The 22,172-nt window shown below is 38.1% G+C and overlaps 2 protein-coding genes and 1 long non-coding RNA gene across 15 annotated transcripts in view; 1 reads left to right on the top strand and 2 right to left on the bottom strand.

The window, feature by feature from the left end:
- The window catches only part of LOC123867156 (NUAK family SNF1-like kinase 1), a 47,426-nt gene extending 36,125 nt beyond the window's left edge, over positions 1-11,301 (top strand). The window contains exons 18-28 of one of the 10 annotated variants that reach the window (XM_045909051.1): positions 264-450; positions 558-722; positions 928-1,128; positions 1,333-1,392; positions 1,959-2,070; positions 2,659-2,759; positions 4,085-4,111; positions 4,228-4,269; positions 4,863-4,942; positions 6,306-6,403; positions 11,013-11,301. In XM_045909051.1, the coding sequence (XP_045765007.1) occupies positions 264-450; positions 558-722; positions 928-1,128; positions 1,333-1,392; positions 1,959-2,070; positions 2,659-2,759; positions 4,085-4,111; positions 4,228-4,269; positions 4,863-4,942; positions 6,306-6,403 (1,073 nt within the window). In that variant the 3' untranslated portion in view covers positions 11,013-11,301. Of the gene's footprint in view, positions 1-263; positions 451-557; positions 723-927; positions 1,129-1,332; positions 1,393-1,958; positions 2,071-2,658; positions 2,760-4,084; positions 4,112-4,227; positions 4,270-4,862; positions 4,943-6,305; positions 6,404-6,872; positions 10,591-11,012 lie in introns of those variants that run through there. The other 9 variants (XM_045909050.1, XM_045909044.1, XM_045909045.1 and 6 more) reach the window with 9 other exon arrangements.
- Positions 11-10,525, bottom strand: LOC123867192. Of its 2 annotated transcripts, none has more exons than XR_006796354.1 (2): positions 10,515-10,525; positions 11-138 (listed from the first exon to the last, which is right to left on the bottom strand). It is a non-coding gene; the product is annotated as an uncharacterized LOC123867192 (long non-coding RNA). The 2 variants fall into 2 exon arrangements; XR_006796355.1 differs by lacking the exon at positions 10,515-10,525 and adding an exon at positions 2,068-2,081.
- Positions 11,302-13,746: 2,445 nt separating the features above from the next.
- Positions 13,747-22,099, bottom strand: LOC123867165 (dipeptidyl peptidase 3). Of its 3 annotated transcripts, none has more exons than XM_045909074.1 (14): positions 21,978-22,099; positions 21,215-21,336; positions 20,765-20,917; positions 20,082-20,309; positions 19,462-19,588; positions 18,589-18,877; positions 18,044-18,297; positions 17,606-17,748; positions 17,114-17,225; positions 16,511-16,643; positions 16,122-16,245; positions 15,178-15,325; positions 14,437-14,610; positions 13,747-13,973 (listed from the first exon to the last, which is right to left on the bottom strand). In XM_045909074.1, the coding sequence occupies exons 2-14, from the start codon at positions 21,332-21,334 to the stop codon at positions 13,816-13,818; spliced, it is 2,163 nt and encodes a 720-aa protein (XP_045765030.1). In that variant the 5' UTR covers positions 21,335-21,336; positions 21,978-22,099; the 3' UTR covers positions 13,747-13,815. The 3 variants fall into 3 exon arrangements, with proteins under 3 accessions (XP_045765030.1, XP_045765031.1, XP_045765029.1); XM_045909075.1 differs by having other exon boundaries at positions 21,215-21,352; positions 21,985-22,055; XM_045909073.1 differs by lacking the exon at positions 21,978-22,099 and adding an exon at positions 21,748-21,950.
- Positions 22,100-22,172: the final 73 nt, after the last annotated feature.

The raw sequence follows: 22,172 nt of genomic DNA on the forward strand, positions 1-22,172 counted from the left end.
GGTACACTAAATGTGTGCGTTTGCGAGCGCTTGCTCGCGACTGATTGGTCCAACATGCACGCACACTTACGCAATGCCCATGCATACGACGTAACCACAAGTAAAGTTCTCTCGCCTTCGTGAATTGCAAGAACTGTACTAAACACGGCTAACACAGCGTTTTGCTCGGAGACGCATCTGAAGTTACATGTTAAATGTTGATTTAACAGCATGCGCTGACTCTCGACTTGGGGCGACCATTGAGAGCATTCTTAACGTGTTAGGTGAATGTGCAGGCAAGCCGCCGGTGCCGTACGGGCGCTCGTCGTCGGCCGGCGTAGCGAGCCTGGCGTCTCCGCCCGGCACCCCACCCGCCCCGCCCTCCGCCTCCGCACCGCCGCTCGCATCCGCCTCGACCCCGCGCGTCTTCCGCACCGAGGTGCTGCACAGCGTCAAAGACCACAGGAACAGGTATGCAGGCAACAAGTAGTAATAGTGAGAGAAAACATTGTACGGAAATAAAGCTTTTATTTATGTGGATATTACTAGGTGATAAGCGCATGGTTTATTGTTAACAGAGGGGCATCAGTGGAGCGCATCATCCCCATCACGATGTCCGGCGAGGAGCCGCCGCCGTCGCGAGCGGGCGCGCCCGCAACGCCCGTGACGCCTGTCACGCCCGGCACGCCGCTCACCACGCCGCCCGGCTCTGTCACCTCGCCCACTGCGAAAACGCCTCTCAGGTACTGATATATAATTTTTTTTTGACCTACAGTTCAATTATGCTCATTGAGTGAAGAAGTGTTTCGAATTTAGCTGCATGCGAATCGACATGTTTAAATGCAAAAGTTCTGAAGGTTTTGTGAGGCACTCAAATTAATTTCATTGTCTCACGATACAAATTTACCACAAAACAAGCTGGCTAGGAAACAATTTTTATTGATGTAGGCGGTTGGCTTCAACGGAGTCGACAGGCGAGGCGGTCTCTCCACCGACGGGCGAGCCAATCAAAAAGTCAGCTCGCGAATTCATCATCCCCATCGCGGTGGAGGGCAAGGGCTACGTGACGCCGCGCCAGCGCAGCCTCGAGCCCGAGCAGATGCCCGCGCGCCTCGGCCGCGCCACCGCGCCCAGGCCCCGGCGCATCAGGTGAGCGTCAAGTCGGCTCGCGAGTTCATTGTCCCCGTTGTGGTGAGGACAAGCGCTACGTGAAGCCGCGCAAAATTTTGAACTAAAACGTTTTGTGCGAGTTTGATTATACAATAAATAAGTTCATGGCCCTGGTTAAATAAAAATCTTATTAACTATTTAAATTAAAGTTTAATCGCAAATGCATTAACTGTCTTTTTACAGCAGTCTAGTCAGTGGTGGAGAGTCGGAAGAAGAAGACGACACACACATGCACAGATTAAGGTATGTACTTTCTCGGGACTTCGGGACTCACAGTATAAGATCAGGAAAATTGTAGCGAAAAATTGCGCGCGCAATTCCGCTGCAGTATAACACGTTGAAATATAACTAAAATACTATCTGCGCAGATAAAACGCAGAAGAAAATTTGTCCCTAGCCTAACTTTAGTTTTTTGATACAATTACATCATGCAAAGAAAATCTCTCACAAGAGTCCTGTTGTTGATGTTTGTCTTGTTTTACATTATTTCACGTTCTTCTTATTTTTAAGACAAAATAATAACACAGGGGGTAGCCTTCAAGTAACAAGAAAAACAGTTTTTTATATATATATTTTATAATGAATGAAATAATGAAGATCAAAGTGTGTGTGTGGAAACTCTTTGATGAAAAGTAGCCTATGTAGCCTTCCCCGGGATGTAAGCTAACTATCTATCTACCAAATTTCATCAAAATCGGTTAAACTTTTGGGCTGTGAAAAGCTAGCAGACAGACAGACAGACACTTTCGCGTTTATAATATTAATATGGATTCTCTTTACCTATTACTTACACCAAATCGCATTTATAGATCGACGCGGGCGGCGCGCGCCGAATCTGTGAGCTCCGGAGAGGAGGACGAGGAGGACGAAGGCTTCCACCTGCTCACGGCTGACAACCTCTTCTCCACTCTATTGCACCGGGTATGTCCGCCCCCCTTGTTATGAACTCGTGAAACATTAATCGACACAAGAGATCCTTGCCTTGATTGAAGCACGCTGAGCCAAAACTAACTGCACCGCCACAACAGAACTTCTAACGAGCAATGCGCGTTATTGATACATCACGCAGCGCTGCGGCATATACAGGGTGGCCGGGGATGTGACGTCTAAAAGAAAAATTCAAATACCTTGTTGTATCAAGCGGTATCCAAATCACCTCCATGTGTGTTCAGCCATTTTTGGTTGTTTAGGAGATATGAATTTTTTTAATGATTTTATTCTTAGTGTTTTTTATTGTCAGTTGTTATCATCAGTGTCTTTCCGTCGGTGTTTTTTTTATTTTTTTCAATTTCTGTTGAGCGTTTTAGGACATTCTTTTTTGTGGTAATTAGTTACTATAAACTCAACTATCGTTCAAACGGTTTACCTAGGCATTATGGAACATGACTAAAATCTTATGTGCAGTAGTAACAAAACTTCAAGACTTCCCACAGGATTTTGAAACAAATCTAAATTCAAACCAATGAAGTCGCAGGCATCAGCTAATGAAATATTCTTATTCGTTCGCAGGTGCGAGCGCTCACGCAACGGCTGAACGGCGAGGAGGGTCCCGGCTTCCAACACCATCCACACTCGATCTTCAACAACTTGCAGTCGCCCTTCTTCAACAGGTGACAATAAACACTTTCCAACATTATACAACATTATCCTTAACTCATCATCCCGCCATGGTTTTTTACTTGAAATGGGCGGTAATTCAAATATCAAAGTCGGTATGACTTTAATATTTCTTTGTTTTGCTAAGGCATAATCCTAATCGTACATTACAGCTGAATTCAAAAAATGATGGTCAAAATGGGCATAAATCCAACATAACTGAATTGAGCTTTTTTTAATCCGCTGATTTTGATTAATTCTACCTATTTCAAGGAGGAGTTGTTTTGAAGAATGCTAATATTGCAGTTCATGGCAAGGCAACCCTCATGAACGAAATTGCTGTGAGAAACAGTTACATTGTCTCATTTGAAAATAATTGAGGGTGTATTTAATGAACAGTTCATTTAACTCTCATTAAACTGTAATATACATGCCATATTTTTAAATGGAGTTTTTGGCACCGAAGACCAAGGGAAAGCAATTGACTCATCATTTTATTAAAAAAATAACTAATGGGCGGGTGTTACTAATCATTATTTCATCACAAATACACCACCGAAGTTATGTTCGTCATTATTGTGTAAAAACTGTTTATATAAATACACCTTTACTCCATCAAAGTATTACCAGTGTTAAAACAGTTTTAAACGCTTTAGTGCGAATTCACGAATTAAACGCAAGAGGGGGTACACAAATTTTTCTAAAGAAGCGCCGCGAGCACTACAGAATGTGAATACATAATGCGTTCAAAGTTCAAACTATGAATTTCAATCAATCTATTATTAGAACGGACTTTCCGACATATTGAGACATCTTATCTAGAAATATATTTTTAATGTACTCTCGATAGATTTTGTTAGTAAGTACTACAAAATATGTCGATTTTTAAAAGAAATATAATATTTTGTATAGGGTGTTACGGCTATACTCACGTATGAAGTCGATGTAAACCCGACTAGTTTCAAACCCATCCGAGGCCCTTTTTCATAGGACCTAACCTAACTTAACCTATACTTATAATGGAAATCACTCACGATAGTTTAAACGTTAAAAAATAAACATACATAAATAGCTAAAACTTCACAATAGGGCGGAAAGCCCGTCCTGTTATTAGTTTGATGGAAAGCATTATATAATACTTTTTACGTTTGACATTTTAGCAAGCGCGCACGCCACCGCGCCCGCGATTATCCGTGAACACGCACTATATCGAGTGGACGTAACTTTTCCTATATTCATTTAATTAATATTGTTTACTTTTTTCAGGTTATTATTAATAATTTTAACATGCTTTTTTTCATGTACCAACTAATAAATAATATTTATTTTCTGCATGCAGCCCTCACTTGCCACGAAGACATCTGTTGTAAGTATCAGCGTTATAATTTAATTTCATTCATGTAACAGTTTGTAATATATTATGTACATTATAATGATTTGTGTCGTCACATTTGTAAACAATTCTTTATTTATTACATGCAGCACACATAAATATATGGAAAGCAAAAGAAGTGTGTCAGAAACGTAAGTTAAACATTGCCAAACATCATTAAAGAAATTTTAATGAAACTATCAAAATCACGGTGTTCTTAGTTAAAACATTTTCAGCATTAAAATGATCCAAATTTTAATTGAAATCAATTGCCGTATGTATGAAAGATCATCACTTGAGAACGGCTCGACCGATTTGGCATTCTTTTGTGTTCATAATTGTCAGGACAAGGTTAGTATGAAAGAAATTCTTGAAGTTGGGGCGGGTCGTTAGTGAAATATGAACATTATTTGAAGGAGCGACCGCTGAAATTCTGGCTGATTCTTCTAGATCTAGAACATTCCAAACCAGAACATTTCGAACCTGTGATAAATTAACTTGACGATTCAAAAGCATTTGTAAGTTGTAAGTTTATTTGAACAAAATATCTTTTTTTTTTCTCACTATAAAAAAGCAGTACAATTTTCAACATGCTGTACAGTAAAATTGTGTTTGTGGTGAGTACTGTGAACATGGCAACTTTCGCTAACCGACATGTACAAAAAAAGTTATAAGACACCCCCAACACGCATTTTTGACAAGCAACTGTTGGTTGGCCGCACTGTGACCGCACCGTGTGTTGCAGGCGCGAGGGCTGGGGGTCGCGCGAGCTGCACGCGCCCTTCGACTCCATGTTCAACAAGGCGCGCTCGCCGCTGCCGCGAGGTGAGTCCCCGCGCTTCCGCACCGCTTCACACGACGAAAACGTTGCCAGTCACCCGCTATCGCTTCTCGCTCACTAGCTCCCGGCTCACACTCGCATCCTGCCTCGGTCGTCGTGAGCACGCCAGGGATGTACATTGCCGATAATATGTGAATATTGCACTGTTTGGAGCACACGCTTTTGTCGTGATCATTTATTGAAGTTAAACAAACTTCTTTAGACGCGACTTTTTGCGAATGGAAGTAACTTTCAAACGTAATGGCCGCCAATCAAACATCTATTTTGAGGCGGCCATCTTTTATTAAAGTGATTGCACTTTATTACATGATTAAAACCTTTTACCAGCTCATTTTTCAAAATCGAATCGTCGAACGCGGTTAGTCTAAACGCGTTTCTTAATAAAATTCTTCTTTTCTTTTAATTAAATTCCTAAATTTTGGTGTTCTGTTTTAAGTGGAGTATTTGATTGTAAATTAGATTCTTAAACATTGTTTTTTTTTGGCAACAACTAGCAGAGAACATCTAATCGCAAAAATCTAAGTCGTTCACTAAAGTTTGTTTTGTTATTTTCTGGTCATTTAGTCCTTCTTAAAAAGAAGGACAATTTATAAATGTCCTAGAAGGCTAGAGTAGAGAATGTACAAAGTCCAAGTATTTTACGACACTGCAAGTAGCAACGCTCCGCACGGCTGCACTCACAAAACAGCTAGCTTCCACTAAACAAATCGATTAACTATCAAATTCCCGCGATTCGAACACTTTCCCAAGTTATAGTTATGAATGCATCGGGTATTAGCGGCGTTTTCTGTCGTAGGTTTTCCTTGTAACAACATGAATCTGTAATGGATCGTAGCGAACGCATAACGTCGACATGGTCCGTTACAGTTTCTGTGTGATTTTAGAATTTATTAACATTCAATTACTAAATTTAACTTTTTTTGCATTGTAATTTGTAGTGTTTATATTGTTTTCATAAAGCATTCTTTGTGCAGGTTTTGACTTTTTCCTACCCGCTAACATTAGCAGGAAAATGTTGCATCGCTCTCGATAATCATGAATCCATTCTATGTAGTTAAGAAATTGCATGAAGTGTTCAAAAAAGGCATTTTTCTCATCGCATAATCAGTGCCGAGGCAATGCAGTATTGTTTGTATGAAGTAGTAGATTTTTATTTTTAATGTTTACATCCCTGTCTCGAAATCAGAATCTGTACCGGTCCCGAGTTAATGAATTTGTTTGGAAAGAATCACTGCCTCCTGTAGCTAGTCGATGTGGTACGCGGTAGGCGTCCGCTAGCGCGCCGTCGGCGGGCGGCTAGGGGCGGCGAGGACGCGCGCTAGTGAGGTTGTATTGGTGTGGTTGCAGTTGGGTTGCGCGTTACACTGCATGCTCCGACCAAATCTACACTTCACAGCGGCACCGGCCCCGACCACAAACCCACTACAAACGACACGCAAGAATAGGTACTAAACTATTATTTTATTTTCCTCATTTGTGTTTGTGTTACGCATCGCGCGTTGCGGCTGCTATCAGAGTACGGATGCCTCCGATATCTTGAATCGCTGATGCAATATTAATTTAGTACGCATTCTGGTAAATCACTTTTGATCCGAAAAGCAACATTTTAATGCATATCTTATGTGTTTTTGGTTTTGCATATTCGCTTTTCGTTTGGAATTAACGTTTAAATTAAAACTTACTAAAACCAATATTTTTTTTAACTTTTCGCTAGTCGCATCGGTGTTTCGCATCTATCAATAACGTAACTATTTTAGATATCTCCCGATACTATCATGATCCATGCCGGTTCGCTGCCGGAAACGAAAACCATTAACGAGTCGCCATCGATGTAACGCAAGATGACACTGTAAATATATCATCCTAGCGAACGTCATGCATGATGGAAAACGTGTGTTTTCGATTGCATTACAGGTAGTAGTAAGAAAACCGCCAAGCACCAAACGAGAGCCTCGCAAACGACGGACGCGACGGACGGGCTAGATCTGTCAGACCTGGATCTGAGTGCGATAGAATTTTCGGAGCGGGAGATGCAGGCGCTGTCGGGGCTGACGCCGGCGCTGTCGCGACGCCTGCAGCGGCAACTGCTCGCGCACCTGCCGCCGCAGGCCGCCGCGCGCCTGCGCCGCACGCTCTCGCTGCACGCCGCACCCGTCGCGCGCGCGCCCTACGCGCGCAGCCACTCGGCCGCCGCGCGCGCCGCCGACCACCCGCCGCTCCCGCCGCCGGACTACGACGACGACGATCGCCCCGAACAAATCGACAACTCCGCTAAAGGAGACCTAGACATAAATCCCGACGTCGAAGTTAAAACTTCCAAAGAAATAGAAAACCCCGTAAAAGTCGATGCCGAGGTTGACGATAGAACTCCTGAAAAAATCGAACTCTCCACGAACGTCGATTCTGAGGTCGAAGTGAACACCTCCAGAGAAATTAAACATTCCGGGGAAGTAAAATCTTCCGAAGAAGTTAAGCCTTCCGATGAAGTGACCCCTTGCGCCCGAGAAAATTCTCCCGAAGTGATATCTGTGCCTTCGGATGTAGCAACATGTAAATCCGAAGACGCTCCTATCTCTGCATCTCAGTTCTGTACTCTGCCTCGTCTCAGACGACGGTCGACTCTCTCCAGGGATTCTTTATCTCCGACGTCTACCGCCGATTTTGCCTACGGGTCTACGAAATTAGAATCATCAACTAAGGAGACCGTTGGATCTAAATGCGGCAGTACTCGACACACCCCAGATCGCCCCTTGTTAAGTAAATATTTGGCACCTGAAAGAAATCTCTCTTTAGATGAGTCGTACTCGTCGGATAGCGGTAGTATTCTTTCGGAACCTAGCTATATTGCAGCGTATGGATCGCCCGCAATAAATAATGCACCCGGCTTAGGATTTAGACGACACTCTCTACGATTAGCCGGAGACCACCCTAAAAAACGTTTATCTAGATTTCTACGTTCTGATTTCTTTGATACGTCGGTGGACGATAGTATATATGTCAAGCATAAAAAGGAGAAAGAGTTGGAAACGCAGAAAATTTTAAAAGAAATTAGGGATAAGAAAAATAAATCTTTTGAGTCGACTCCTAGAAGTCCAATCGAAACTCTTGACGAACCTGGATTCAAAGACGACTATCCCGTTAAAAAATGTCTGTCCCCTATAGGTAATTTATTATTGAAAGATCGTAGTAGATCTACAACACCCTTTTTTCCTATATTAGACAAAATAAAAGAAAGTACTTCAGATTCTAGCAATATAACAATAGAACAAAAGCGAAGCGATGCATTTAACGTTATGAAACAACAAACTGTTCCTGTTAACAACACTATAAACAAAGAATCAAAAATGATCAGACCTAAAAGTTATCCTTTAAAAAATGTTGATGTATACGAAGATACAAATAAGAGCATCCCGTTAGACAGTTCTACAATTATTGAAAATGAAGTCGAAGATAAGAAATTGAATAGAGAATCAAAATTACTGAGACCTAAAAGTTATCCTACAACTAGCCCTTCACCTGAAAAGGTTTATATGGATCGTAATATAAAAAAAGATGAAACTAAATCTAAAGAAATAATTAATGACGATAATAAAACTGACGTAGAAGTAAGTTTCAGTATAACTTTGCCAAAAAAAGCCAAAGCCTCAGTTGTTCGGTCCGATTCACAGAAAAAAGTAGAATCAGCAGATCAGAAAGTAGAATCTAAATCAGAAAGTAAAGATTCCATCTTAACTTTAAAGAAATATCAAGTTGTCAGTGGAAATGACGATAGGACTGAACAGGGTCATAAAATTGAAACTCAATTAATGAACGGTAAAAACGGCTCTGTTACGAAAGCAAGCAATATTGAAAGCGCTAAAAATGGAATCATAAAGGGAGAAATAAAATCGACTTTCACAGAAAATCAATCGAATGATAAAAAGGGAGTCATTAAAAAGAAAATCGTAAAGAAGGTAACTTCAAAATCAAAGACTGAGTTAAATGCAAGTGACAAAACAACAGAAGAAAAGAAAAAAGTCACAAAAAAAGTTAAGGAAAAAATAGGTGACGAAAACGCCAAAAAAACCGTTCCAAAAAAGAAATCTGTGTTTCAATCAATTGGTCAGAAGTTAGAAAAATTTACATCATCTAAATCAAATTCTCCCGAAAAGAATTCTAATAATGAAGCTATTGAATCAATTAACCGAACCCAAAGAGAACATTCTGTCCCTGTTAACGTTGATCCTCCGACTGAATCTAATTTAATTAAGAGAGCTGTTACAGTAACTGACGTTGCGGCTTTGGAGAGCCAAAACTATAGCCAAAACAAAACAACTGTATCTAAGGTTTTAGGTCTGTTTAAAAAGTTTGAACCTAAGGAGAAAATTGTTAAATCTGCTGAAAAAGTGAACACAGAAACTGGAAACGTTGCTCTAAAAGATATTTTATATCAGAATGATAATCCAGTCGCACATAATTTAGACTCTGAAGAAAAACCAAAGAGGCCAACTTCACTGCTTTTAAACGGTTTAGGTCGTAAAAATAGAAACAGTAGGACCTCAAGCGACGATGTAAATGCGGAAGTGGAGAATGATGATCTCCTAATAGTTAAGAAAGAAAATGATTCCAAAAATATTAAAAATTCTTTAAAATTGGATTTTTCTAGACTGCCAAGAGTTAAAAAAATAGTTCCTACAAGTCCTGTGATTGAACCACAAATAATGAATAGTTCTGACGTCGAGAAGAACATTGACAAAAATTGTGTAATACAAAAGAATAAAAGTATTCCAGAAGCTTCTATCAAAGAAGATTTATGTGAATTACAGAGTCGAAGTCGATCACGAAGCAGGTCGACATATTCCAATTCCGAAGTTAAATCAGAGCCCAGCGGCATGAAAGAGAAATATGTCCTGCCTGATGGCTCCTCACATCACTTACCTTTGCGAAGTCTTGATTCTATATCGCCTGAAAAAGAGGATGTTGTTGATAGAATACGAAGAAAAAGTTTTTATTCTCGATTTAATGAAAAGAAACAAAGGCGAAAAAGCAATTTAGTGGGTCCCGGGGCAACCGAATACGATCCCCTGGCGAGAATACATTCTCATCCGAATGATTTGAGATATGATGCTTCCCCGACTTCGCCAGGGAATTATGATTTGTCACCCGGACTGTCGGTCGGATCAGACATATCGCCGTCTGCCGAACGCTACAGATCTTTACTAACAGATTTACCCACCACGAGAGGCAGTTTGAGATACGATGGAATAAATGATAAAATTGATATGTACCGATCACTCGACCGAAATGATTTTAGAAAGCATCCAGGAAGAAGTTACCTAGATTACGATCAACCTTCTTCCTACAGTTCAAATAGATATGCAAGGACGAAATCATTATTTGATAGTTCAGATAATAGCGAAGATCAATCGTTAGGTCTCTCTAAAGAATCGCACAAATACAATCGTGCTAACTCCGTATTTTCTCCGGGAAGTTACGCGACTTACAGACCGAAGAGAACTAGAAATTCGGCAATAATACTTAAAGAAAGTGAAAAGGAGCCTAGTCCAGAAAATATACTGGATAAAATAAGGCAAAGAAAGATTTCAATCAGCGTTACCAGAAAATCTGATTCTGAAAAGGACTCAGTGCCTAGGTGTGTATACTTCACCGTTTATTCCATGTAACGTAAATAATAATATTATAAATAACTTCCCACGAAAAAGATTTTCTCTGTGCACGCTTCACGCTTTTAAATTAAATTTTAAGGCATTAATGCTTAAATTTTAATGAACAGTAGGTACCTTATAAATAATTGTACATTTTATAAAATACGTTTCTTTGTTGTAGATCAGTATAATTTTATTATCATCTAATGAAAACACAACTTTTACGAATGCTCGAAACACAAATATTCAATTGCTCAATTATTAACGAAAACGACTTCATTTAGTAGATATATTAACGTTATCGTAAAATTCATTGCACATTTTATTATTACCATTACAAACATCACTGGACCAAATAAAACTGATGATATTATTGAATGTGAACTTGAGAACGGTTTTTCATTTCCAGATCCAATCTCTCACCTAAAGGCGAAAGCGACTGTGCAGAACGCTCTTCGAAAGTTGACTGAGAGGCGCTACTGATGTTATATTATCGACAGGCGTTTTATTTATAGTTGCGCATTTCGAATAACTTTTAGCCAATCACAGGTAGTCTTAAAATGCTACGTTTTTTCGAATCTCTCGATTAAGATCTTGACGGTCACAAATAACAAATGGTTATCTACAGGTGCAGGATTTGCTTTTTAAAGCAAAATTGCGGTTCATCAGAAAACAATCTATTTTATCCAAAAAGTTGTGGGTTCTTTGTACCAAAATTTATTAAGTTAAATTATTTGTATCAATTTATTGATTCTATCATTTTTAAATAATAAACAAATATATTTACACCAAATACGCTCTTGAAACAAGAATCATATATTCAATCATATATATCAATTAGCATAATGAGATGAATAAAGATCAATGCACGTAGAAACGGACAAATGGTAGAAGCATTTTGGGTTTCGGAAATCCGATGTAGCTACACACGGATGATTGCAATATATTATTGTCTCTGTCTACTTGGTCATTTCTTGAAAAATGGCTCTAGCTGTATATTCTAAGTTTAAATACAGAAAAAGTGAATTTCCCTGAAATTGTAGTTGACCGTTTGTTCTTTATGACCTCGATGGTCACAAGTCCAGAATCTCAAAAACCTCCACTTTTATTTTTCCATAAACCTAATACCTAACGATTACCTACCATTGTAAAACTTCTTGCCAATCCTTTAGTTATTGCATTTGTGAAGTTAGTTTTTAGACTGATTAACATGTTAATATTACGTCCATCAATGTTTCATTCTAGACAGTAGATGGTAAGAGCTAAAGGCTAGAAACATCGTGATGAAACATTTTTATCGTTAGGTCATCAAACAGTCCTTTGGTTTTTAGTAAAAAAAAAATGTAATTGGTCAAATCAAAATTAGCGACTGGATTTGTTATTTTTTAAAGAACAAATACATATACTTTGCAAGTAAACATATTTTTTTTAACTTTTAATGTGAATTGATCTTATGTGCCTTGCTTACATAAACTGGATTTGATATTCTAGTTCATTAAAAGGAAAATGACACAAGTTTTAGTGTTTTTGCACAAAAGTTTTAACTCAATTATGTCTAATTTTAGTTTTGACTTTTGATTATTTTATATATTATCGATTGTTGGTAAACTAAGTCACATCTTAAGTTTAAATGTTTTTATAACCAGATAGTATTGACTGTTTAGTCGAATTGAAACAGTAATCGAATAGAATGGTGCTTAGTTGAAGGTTTTCTTAGGAATAATTCGTATATTTATAGAAGGTTACAGTCACATTTACGATGTACGTTTACATTTTATAAATAGCATGTTTTTGAGTGAAAAGAATATATTTTGTTAAAAACAAACAGTATTTTAAGTGAAATAGTTGCTGTTTTTCATTTGTTGCCATTATCACATCTTTAATTAATAATAATTACGTCAGTGAAAAACTAGTCCGTATAAGACGTCTGTAAAGCAATAATATTATCACGACTCATATTTGTATTTTATTTCATTATTATTTATTTATTAATTTTTATCACTACCTAGGTAAGAATTGTAATGATTATTATTATTATTTATTAGTGTGTGGTGATTAATAATATTTTGTAATAGTAGTTATATATGAACTGTTTTGAATATTATTTCAATTGCTATCACACATGTTTTGTATTGAATGTGAATAAATTATAGTTGAAAAAAGTGTTGTTTTATTTCTCTAATGTTTTTTTCTATAATATTAACAATTAATATAACGGACTAGGTAATTCATAGTTCAAATCACAAGGGTACAAAATAACTGCGCAATATATCTGTAGCAGACTCATTGCTCGCATGGTAATAAATTGGGGAACAGAACATCGCCTGTTGCACTCTCTGCCGGTCTCACGGGCTTTACGGCAGGCATAGTAACGCATCATTGGTGTATTGATGTGAAGTGAAAGAATACATTTTTGCTAATTTTAAACTGTTACATTTTATTCGAGAAAGAGGTCCGCCACCGAATCCAACTTGGCTGGACTACGTTGCGAAAGCTTCTAGATGCCTTTTTGTCCGAATCGTTTCGTAGTATTTATTCTATGATTTCACTAGATTTATTTAAGGGTCATGAGACGGGCCTGCCCGCGAAATTCAAATTAAATTTGGTTTTTCGCATTTTTTAAACTAATACGACAACGTAGGCTTATGACATTTTCAATTGCGACAATGGCAGTATCATCCTCACAGGTTTACATAAAAATCTTTACTTGAAAGAGTCCAGGTTAAAAAATTTGCTGTAGTATCGACTAATTCTGACACATTAGTCGATACTACAGCTAATTTTTTAACCTGGACCCTTTCAAGTAAAGATTTTTATATAAACCTGTGAGGATGATACTGCCATTGTCTCAACTGAAAATGCCATAAGCCTACGTTGTCGTATTAGTTTAAAAAATACGATAAACCAAATTTAATTTGAATTTCGCGGGCAGGCCCGTCGCTTCCACCTTAATGAAAATCTCGCTCGAGATGTTTTATGCCATTTCGCTGCGACTGTTGATGGTGGAACCGGCTACGAGCTGTCAAACGCCGTAATTTTAACTGTACGTGTTGTACAAGCTTCATCTTCCAGAATTTCAAACGTGCGTGCCTCTTTCTCGATCTCTGTCGAGTATTATCAATTAAATAAAACACAAAAATCTCGATATAAAATACTATGCATTTTATTTTTAAAAATGGCAATTTTAATTAGAACTATACGAGGTGGTATGTTCATTCAGCAAGCTGTTGCAAGTCCGCGAAGTACTTGTGGTCGGCCTCCGCCAGTTGCTCGAGGATGTCGTCCACGCGCGCGCTGGGGAAGCGCTCCACGTACGCTGCGACCATGCCTTCTGCGCTCGCCGGGTAACGTTTCAGCTCCACGTTATCTCCTGGGAATAAATGAGTGTGGTGTTAGGTAATGACTATAGTGAAGTGGGTGTCAAGACTTCAAAATTAGCTACTTTATAAGAGAGCGAAAAACTTGCTGTTTCCAGAGGTTTGGCTTGCTATATACCACAGTCACACAATAGTTATTTAATTTATAGGTTTTTATAGCTGTGACACATAAACAGACGCATGGCGGTCTTATCTATGGCTGAAGGCCAGACGGGTGTACGGCCTCGAGGCGTGGCTTCGTTGAGGCGCAGGGAAACTTACTGCCCGTGTCGATCTTTAAGCCCGTAATTCGCCGGCTAGGGCCTGCCAATTCTTGGCTTAGGGCCCCTAAATTCGTGTTATTAAATGGCGCTAAACCGAAAATTTAAAATTATCATTTTTACGTCTTGGACCACATGGCATAAAACAGGAGGACCGAACCCAGGACGCGAGGGACTCGGGGCTAAGCAGTAGTACCTTTATGCACAGTGTTGGGTTGCACGAAGATGTTTCGTGGCTGCTTGTGCAGCATGACGATGTCGCGCCAGCGGCGCCACGGCTCGCCGAGCCGGCTGTACGTGGCGAACAGGCGCTCGCCGGCCGCCACGTCGCCCGTCGACTTTATGCTCTGTAATTTCACTAGGAAATCACCTGAAATAAAAATATATACAAAATATAATTCAATAGGTACACTAATCGGCATTTTTATGGCCCTGTACGATAACAGCGGCTCGATTGCGGAAGAATGACAGCTACAATGTCACGATCACAATCATCTCTGATTGGTTGATGCTCGCTCACTATTGACTATTCTGTATTATTGCAACAAGAATACCATAAATTCAGCCAATCGCAACGATGCCGTTTTCCCGCAATCGAGCAGAGTGATATAGAGTCGAATGTAACAGTAGAAGGATCTTCCTCCGAGCTAGTGTTATGCCCGGGGGCCCAATTTGTCGGACTGTTGTATCTAGGAACTTGTATAATACTATATTGTATCCTACTGCTCCGTAGTTTTTTGTGCGATTCAGGTGTCATTGTGGCTGAAGATAGCTGTGGCGCCATCTAGTGTCGGTATGTGGACCACAATTCAATCCCTATAAACATAGCCGTTTCAATGTGCAGCTGACACCCCTGCATCTCTTCTTAAACTCAAGGTACCAGGGTACCACTCCCATACCATTTACCGTCTAACTTCAGTATCATCAAAGCATTTACCAATAATCCTCTTCCCGTCGGTAGCGAGCCGCGTCCTGTCCAGAGTGAGCAGGAGATTTTTGCCGGGCTCCACTTCGGTGACGGTGAGCAGGCCGTCGCCTTCCAGTTCCAACAGCCGCATCAATACGAATCGTGCCCTCGCGTGCGCCTGCAAGCATTGATATAGAATAACTAGACGATGCCCGCGACTGCGTCCACGTGGATTTAGGTTTATTAAAAATCCCGTGGGAACACTTCGATTTTCCGGGATAACAGTTGCCTATATCAATTTCCGGGATGCAAGCTACCTCTGTACCAAAGTTCATACAAATCGGATAAACGGATGGGCCTTCAAAAATACTGTGGGATCACTTTGATTTACCGGGATAAAAAGTAGTCTATGTCCCTCCCTGGGATAAAAGCTAACTCTCTACCCATCAAAGTCGGTTAGACTGGTGGGCCGTGAAAAGCTAGCAGACAGACAGACACACTTCCACATTTATAATATTAGTATAGATTATAATTTCTGCAAGCATAAACGTACTGACGTTAGACCTTTGTTTACTCTGATTGATATTGCTAACTTTATATGATGCAACTTTAAAGTCCCAAGGTTAACCAATAACCACACTGTGGATGCGACTTTGTATCGTACATAAACGTACGAATACTGTGCGTACGAATTCACTAAACTAATTCACTAGAGCTGGTTTGTCACAAACTCACAATCACATTGAATCAGCAATGAAGTGAAATAAAAACTGGTTTAAAAATTTATTGATATTAGCAACATCTCAGCACCCATATAAGGTAATGTAATATTTTAATTTTTAACACAATTAATTGTATATTTGAATATATGCATTTTAGCCAATAATAAGACAGATTGCGATTGTCATATTCATCTGTACATATTGTCATAGTACGGTGTCAGTCTTGCGTTCCTGAACGCATTTAGCTATTACCTGGAGCCAGGTGTCGGTGGAGGGCTGGTACATCTCGGTGGCCTTGGCGGCGCCGTTCCACAGCAGGCTGAGCCAGTTCACGTATATAACGTTCTGCGCTTCTTCACCCGTGTAGCCGAACAGTCTGTTATACGACAAACGTTACAATTTTAGCGTTCTAACTATCGTTAATGAATTACTAATACGTCTTCACCTTTCTTGTTTCTTCTATGAAGCGACTTGGTGCGCGTCATTTCAAATTGGACAAGCTATATTAATTGTATTATATTGTACTATACAATATTGTACACGAAAATTAATAAGATTGGCCCCTCCTACTTCCTTCCAAGAAGTGCACAATATTACCATATTTAAAAAAAGATTTCATTGACTGATTGAAAGATTCTTACTTCAATATTTCTGGTTGTAGCGAGAGGTACAGACCGACCGCTTCAGCTCGACACTCCTCGAAGGCGGAGCCGAGCGTCGTGAACTTGCTGTCGTAGGTTTCTCCTTCACTGTACCACGACTCGATTGGTTTGCCTACGACACATAGTAATTGTGGTACACTTTATATAACATACAATACTACTACCGCTATATTGCACAATAACACTTATTACACTACAAATATATAACACTTTATATAACAACTCGATATACTATAGTATACTATGATATACTACGATAACAACTAAATATATTTCGGAGTGTGCACAAGAGCTCTTTGACCTGGTTCCTCCTTCACCTTTCTACCATCGTACTACAAGGCATCGTTAAGGCCGGTTTTTAAAAACCCCTGGGGAACACTATGATTTTCCGGGATAAAAAGTAGTCCATATCATTGTCCAGGTCTTCAACTATAACTATGCAATAAATCACGTTGCTCCATTGTGAAGTGATTGAAGGACAAACCGAGAAACAAACACTAGTGATTTAGGCCGTACGACGAACTATCTGCAACGTCAGAAGTGGGATTACGTAATCAAATGTACTTGTGTAAATGAAGTTACCTGTAAGCGGGTTCTTGACTTTGTCCTTATCAAAGTTAAAGGTTCCGTCTGCGTTTTGTCGCAACAGCTTGCCGCTGCCGTGACCCAGCAGCTCGTGAAGACCTACTTGTACCTAAAAATAAAATACAATAACTACAAACTCATTTAAACAACTTCAAAAAGGAAGAAAGTTTTGTTTTCAACCTGTATCACTGTTCACAATTACTTTTACTTTCGATTATTTCAAAATTCAATGAACCGGTTTTGATTATTTATGTAATAAAGCTTTCCCCAACCGCCTTTGAATAGTCAAATGAGTCTACTTACTGATACAAACTTACTTGTTTATTGAGAAGGACCAAAAAGAAATTTTTATCATGCTGATGCATATATATATAGTTAAAAATCATATAATAATTTTAATAGTTGTTTTCATTGGTGGTGATTCGGCAGGATTACAAATAATGCTATCTTTTTCTACAAAATTTTATCGTCTAGAACAAACTAAGTTACCTCAAACGCAGGCACACGATACTTCTCGAGCAGCTGCTTGTCCGCGTCGCTGAGGAAGGGGATAACGGACTCCTTGTACGCGGCCGGGATTACGTTCCCGAGGGATACATTCTTAAAGCCCTCGTTCTGCCGAATTTCATCATCTAGAAACATAAACTTCATGTAAATCATACAAAATGAAATTTTTAACAAAAAATAAATTAAACTTATAGTAAGTAGTGGTAAAGTTTCAATTCTGCAAACAAGAAAAGCAACAAAAAGAGAAGAGTGAAAGAGTTTGGACGAGGTGCTTGCCAAAGGGCACACAGGTTAATCTTTAAAAGAAAATTATTATTACAAAATAAATAATTATTATTATTGTATCCAAAGAGTAGTTAAAAAATTAAAAAATAGTAAGTAGTTAAAGTATAGAGATATCCCGATTTTTAATGAACTCACAATTAGGTATATTGATGCCTGCTGGAATTCCACTACCAGAGAATGTAAGAACATCTAAGCTAGTGAAATCTGGTCGAAGGAAAGAGTCCTTTTCCAGGTCTTCTCCCCAAGGCAGCAGCTTGATGAACCCTTCTGCGCCGTCTACCAACAGGCCAAACTTCTTGGACATTTCCTTGTTGACCATGGCTACGAACCCCTCGAACTCGGCTCTTTGCCCGCTCGGGTCTCGATAGGTTTCTATAAATCCTTGATATCTAGATGTGAAATTTGGCCACTTTAATTTTGTGCCCTACTATTATTATTTTTTTATTATTGCTAATAAATGTTTAACCATCTTAAAAAGGAGAGAAGATTCTCAATTTCTATTAATTGGGTATTTATTTAGACTTATTACTGTGTGACCGCCTGCAACAAAGGTAACCATAGCAATATGAACTTAACTAATCAGCTAAAACTAAGACTTTTAAAAAACCTGAAGTACCCTTTGATGGGTCTGAACAGACGGGACACATAATGACATGCTAGGAAGAACTTGATTTACTAACGTTTCTATTATCGGCCCTTTATCCTTGATCCAATATCTACTCCCCTCCTTATGTTCACTCAAGTCACCTTCCTTGAAGCTATTTATATAATGTTTGAGCATGTTCCTCTCATTACTATTGGCCACATACTCTATAGCTTTACTGAGGTTCTCATTCACTAAACTGAGCAACGGCGCGTAGTCCCCGCGCGTCACTTGGAAGTATGCGTTTTTATATTTCTCCTTATCCATAGTGAGTGGTGGTTTAGAACTTTTTTCAACACTGGCGAGGTGGATTGTGTACAAGGGTACTAAAACAAAATGTGTTTTAATGTATTATACAGAAAATTCAACAAATTGTGCCTTTTTATCCTGCCACATAATACATAGTAGCAGGATAGGGTATAAAAACCCTAATAGCTGATGACCACGACTTTTACATTTATTATATTTTAGCATGGATTTTATATAAAATTGATAAATTAGATATTATGATTTTCTTTCAATAAAAATACAAAAAGATTAAAAAAAAAAAAAAATTGTAATACACCATACAGATGTTCATGTTAAACTAGCGACCCGCCCTGGCTCACACGGGTGACGTTTTTCAAACTTAATCCACAATAAAATGACTATTATCGTAGCGATAGCTTATTTTCGCAAAATTTTCATTAATTACAAGTTTATAACCTATAGACATAGATAATCCCTCTTTCTACTGGTGAAAATGAAAAAAAATACAGTGATTTCTGAAATTAGCCCAAACAAACACGAACTCCGCGCGACGGGAGCTTTTAATTTACAATAAGTGATGAATTTTTTCGTGTGATGGGTCGGCTTAGTCGTAAATCTAAAGACCGGACCTTAATCAAATAAACACTGTAACTATACTAACGGCCATCATCGTCGACGGTTTTGAAAGTTCGACAATTGTATGCCTCAATGCGTTTCGTTTTCATCCAGTCGTTTACAAGAGTTGAATCCTCTTCAGTACAGTTGCTTGAGAAATATGTTGTGATACCCTTAAAAGAGGCAAACCGTTAGTAAATAAGATAAAGTAAAATAGTTTTTTGAAGTTTTGTTAGTAGAAAGAACAAAAACTTACATAAGGAAACAAAACATTTAACTCCAAATACAACTAGCCTATTCATTATATGCCATCAATGAATTATTTATATGAGTTCCAGTGCATGCATTCCATCTCCATCAGACTCTTTTCATTATGATTTCAAAAAGTACTTGTGAAATAAAACAAATGAGTCAAAATTCAATTATTCTGCTACATACCAGCAGATTTCCAATGTAAACTTCCCACCTCCATCGTCAGAGATGCTCAATGAAATCATAATCATCTTTCCAAACCAAAACCACATGTGTCTATGCATTTCAATTGGAACAATCGAAAAAATCGAGCAATTCGAAGGAGCCAAAAAATCAGTTACCAATTTAAACAGGATGACAACATACAAACAAAGTAACCTATAAAAAAGGATGACAAATAGGAACAACACTTACTTTATTGGCTAAGCCAAGACTAGTTAATCTAGGTGCGATGCTGTACATCAAATTCTTTGTATTTTCCCACAACTTGGTGATATGTGTTCCATCATTTTCATAAGCTTTTGAAGCTTTCACTATCAGTTCAAAAGACTCTTTTGAGAGATTTGGGATAAATTTTGTGTCTCCAAATCCTTTATAATTACCGCTGTTAGCAAATAGTCCTCCAGCATATACCAAAAATGCCTAGAAAATAAAATTAAAATCATGTCATGATGCAATGCAGGCTTAATAGATTTGACTTTGATGTTCATCTCATTATAAATACATTACATGTACATTGTGGTGTAATAAAGTATAACATGATTGTTACTTAAATAAGACATCATAATTCATAATTATTGAAACACACAATCTAACCACAAAAATAAATTCTGCTATCTACTAGGGAAGTGTGGTTTTACTATCAAGTTTATCTAGTAATTTCTCAAATAAAATTGTGCCATTGTTATTTTTAAAACAAACATGACTCAAATAATAACTTTGCCCACATCGATATTTCAAAATCCCATGGACTCTGAACTCTTTGATTGTCTGGGATAAAAAGTAACTGTAAAAAATCATGTCGATCCATAACTGCATTGCAGCACGATTGATGGTCAACACAACAAACAAACACAGTTTCACATTTTTGTGACTACCTGAAAATCATCTTCTGAAACTCCTGCTGCAATGGACGATTTTTTTAAATCTTCTAGAGCCTCTGCAATGAATATTCTGTGCAAAAGTGAGAAGATCTTTGGAGATTCTGGACTTGTTTGAAGGAGCACAATAAGTCCACCATTCCAGGCAGCCTGTAAATAGAAATCAATTCCAGGTTACACCATCCATTATGTCAATTTCAAACTGCATCTACACTTACTATCAGGTGATATTGCAGTCAAGGACTTATATGCCACTGAATAAACAAAATTAATTTAAAAATAAATGAAATGAAATTTTTATTTTACTTGAATTTACTATCCGGGGTGACAGCATAACAATGCTACAGAAGCTTTGTATTGAAACTTTTCTATTTCTATACATTAAACTTGTCATTAATCAATTTCTTGATTAGGTACTTAGTTGTTTAAAAAATTATATTGTCTTACCTGACTTAGATAGTGAGCATACAGTTTTTCCTCTTTGGATAAATTTGTAAATGCTTGAGAGCTATCCAGCTCAACAAACCTTTGGCTGTTCGGCAAAAGGAAAATTGACTTGTCCTCCATCGCTGAAAATTATATTGATATAATGTCACATATTGAACAAAAACAGTATAAATATAAATCATAGTTAGCATTGACAAAGTAGTGACTTTTTTTAAATTTAACCACACAAGTTATCTGCCCTTTTCTTATTATCTTTATGAATGGTACTGCAGCTTTATTTAAATATTGTATTATTCTAATTTTTATTATATGTTATCAGAGAGTTGAAGAAGAAAGGAGCACATAGCATTTTATCCCAAAAAATCCCAAATATGAATTGATGAAGGAATTTTTAGTCTCGGGATCCCAGTAACGAGGATCATGAAACTTTCATCAGGCACCCATAAAGTAGGTACCCGTAGAGAGTCATGTAGGTACGTAAGTACAAGAATTCTATAACTATACAATTAGAGAAAAATACAAGTGATACAGACCCTTAACTAGTTTAATCGGTTGGACAAGTTTTGTCTCACAGTTTCCTGATGAAAGCCTCTTTAAAAGTCTGTTTATAATAATTTTATATGAATCAGCATAAATAATGCGCCGGCATTTTGTAAGGTTAATAGACAGAATTCTCATCATTGATTTTGAATTACAGTCTTAAATATTGTGACTGCAATTGTAAATACAATTCTAATTTACAATATTTAAATGCTGTACTTACTATTTAAAAAGTACTTTTTGCAGAACTAAACTGAAATTATTGAAAAATTGATTTGAAAACCAACTTTTTACACCATACACAAAGATCCACAGAGTACCTCTGAGCTCTTTTTTTTTCTCTCTCTCGTCTGGCTTTACAAAGATTAGCAAATGTCAAGTTTGTAGTAATTTGTAACAAGTTAATTAAACTATAGTA

Source organism: Maniola jurtina, chromosome 7 (assembly GCF_905333055.1).
Source record: "Maniola jurtina chromosome 7, ilManJurt1.1, whole genome shotgun sequence".
In the NCBI taxonomy this organism is placed as follows: Eukaryota; Metazoa; Arthropoda; class Insecta; order Lepidoptera; family Nymphalidae; genus Maniola; species Maniola jurtina.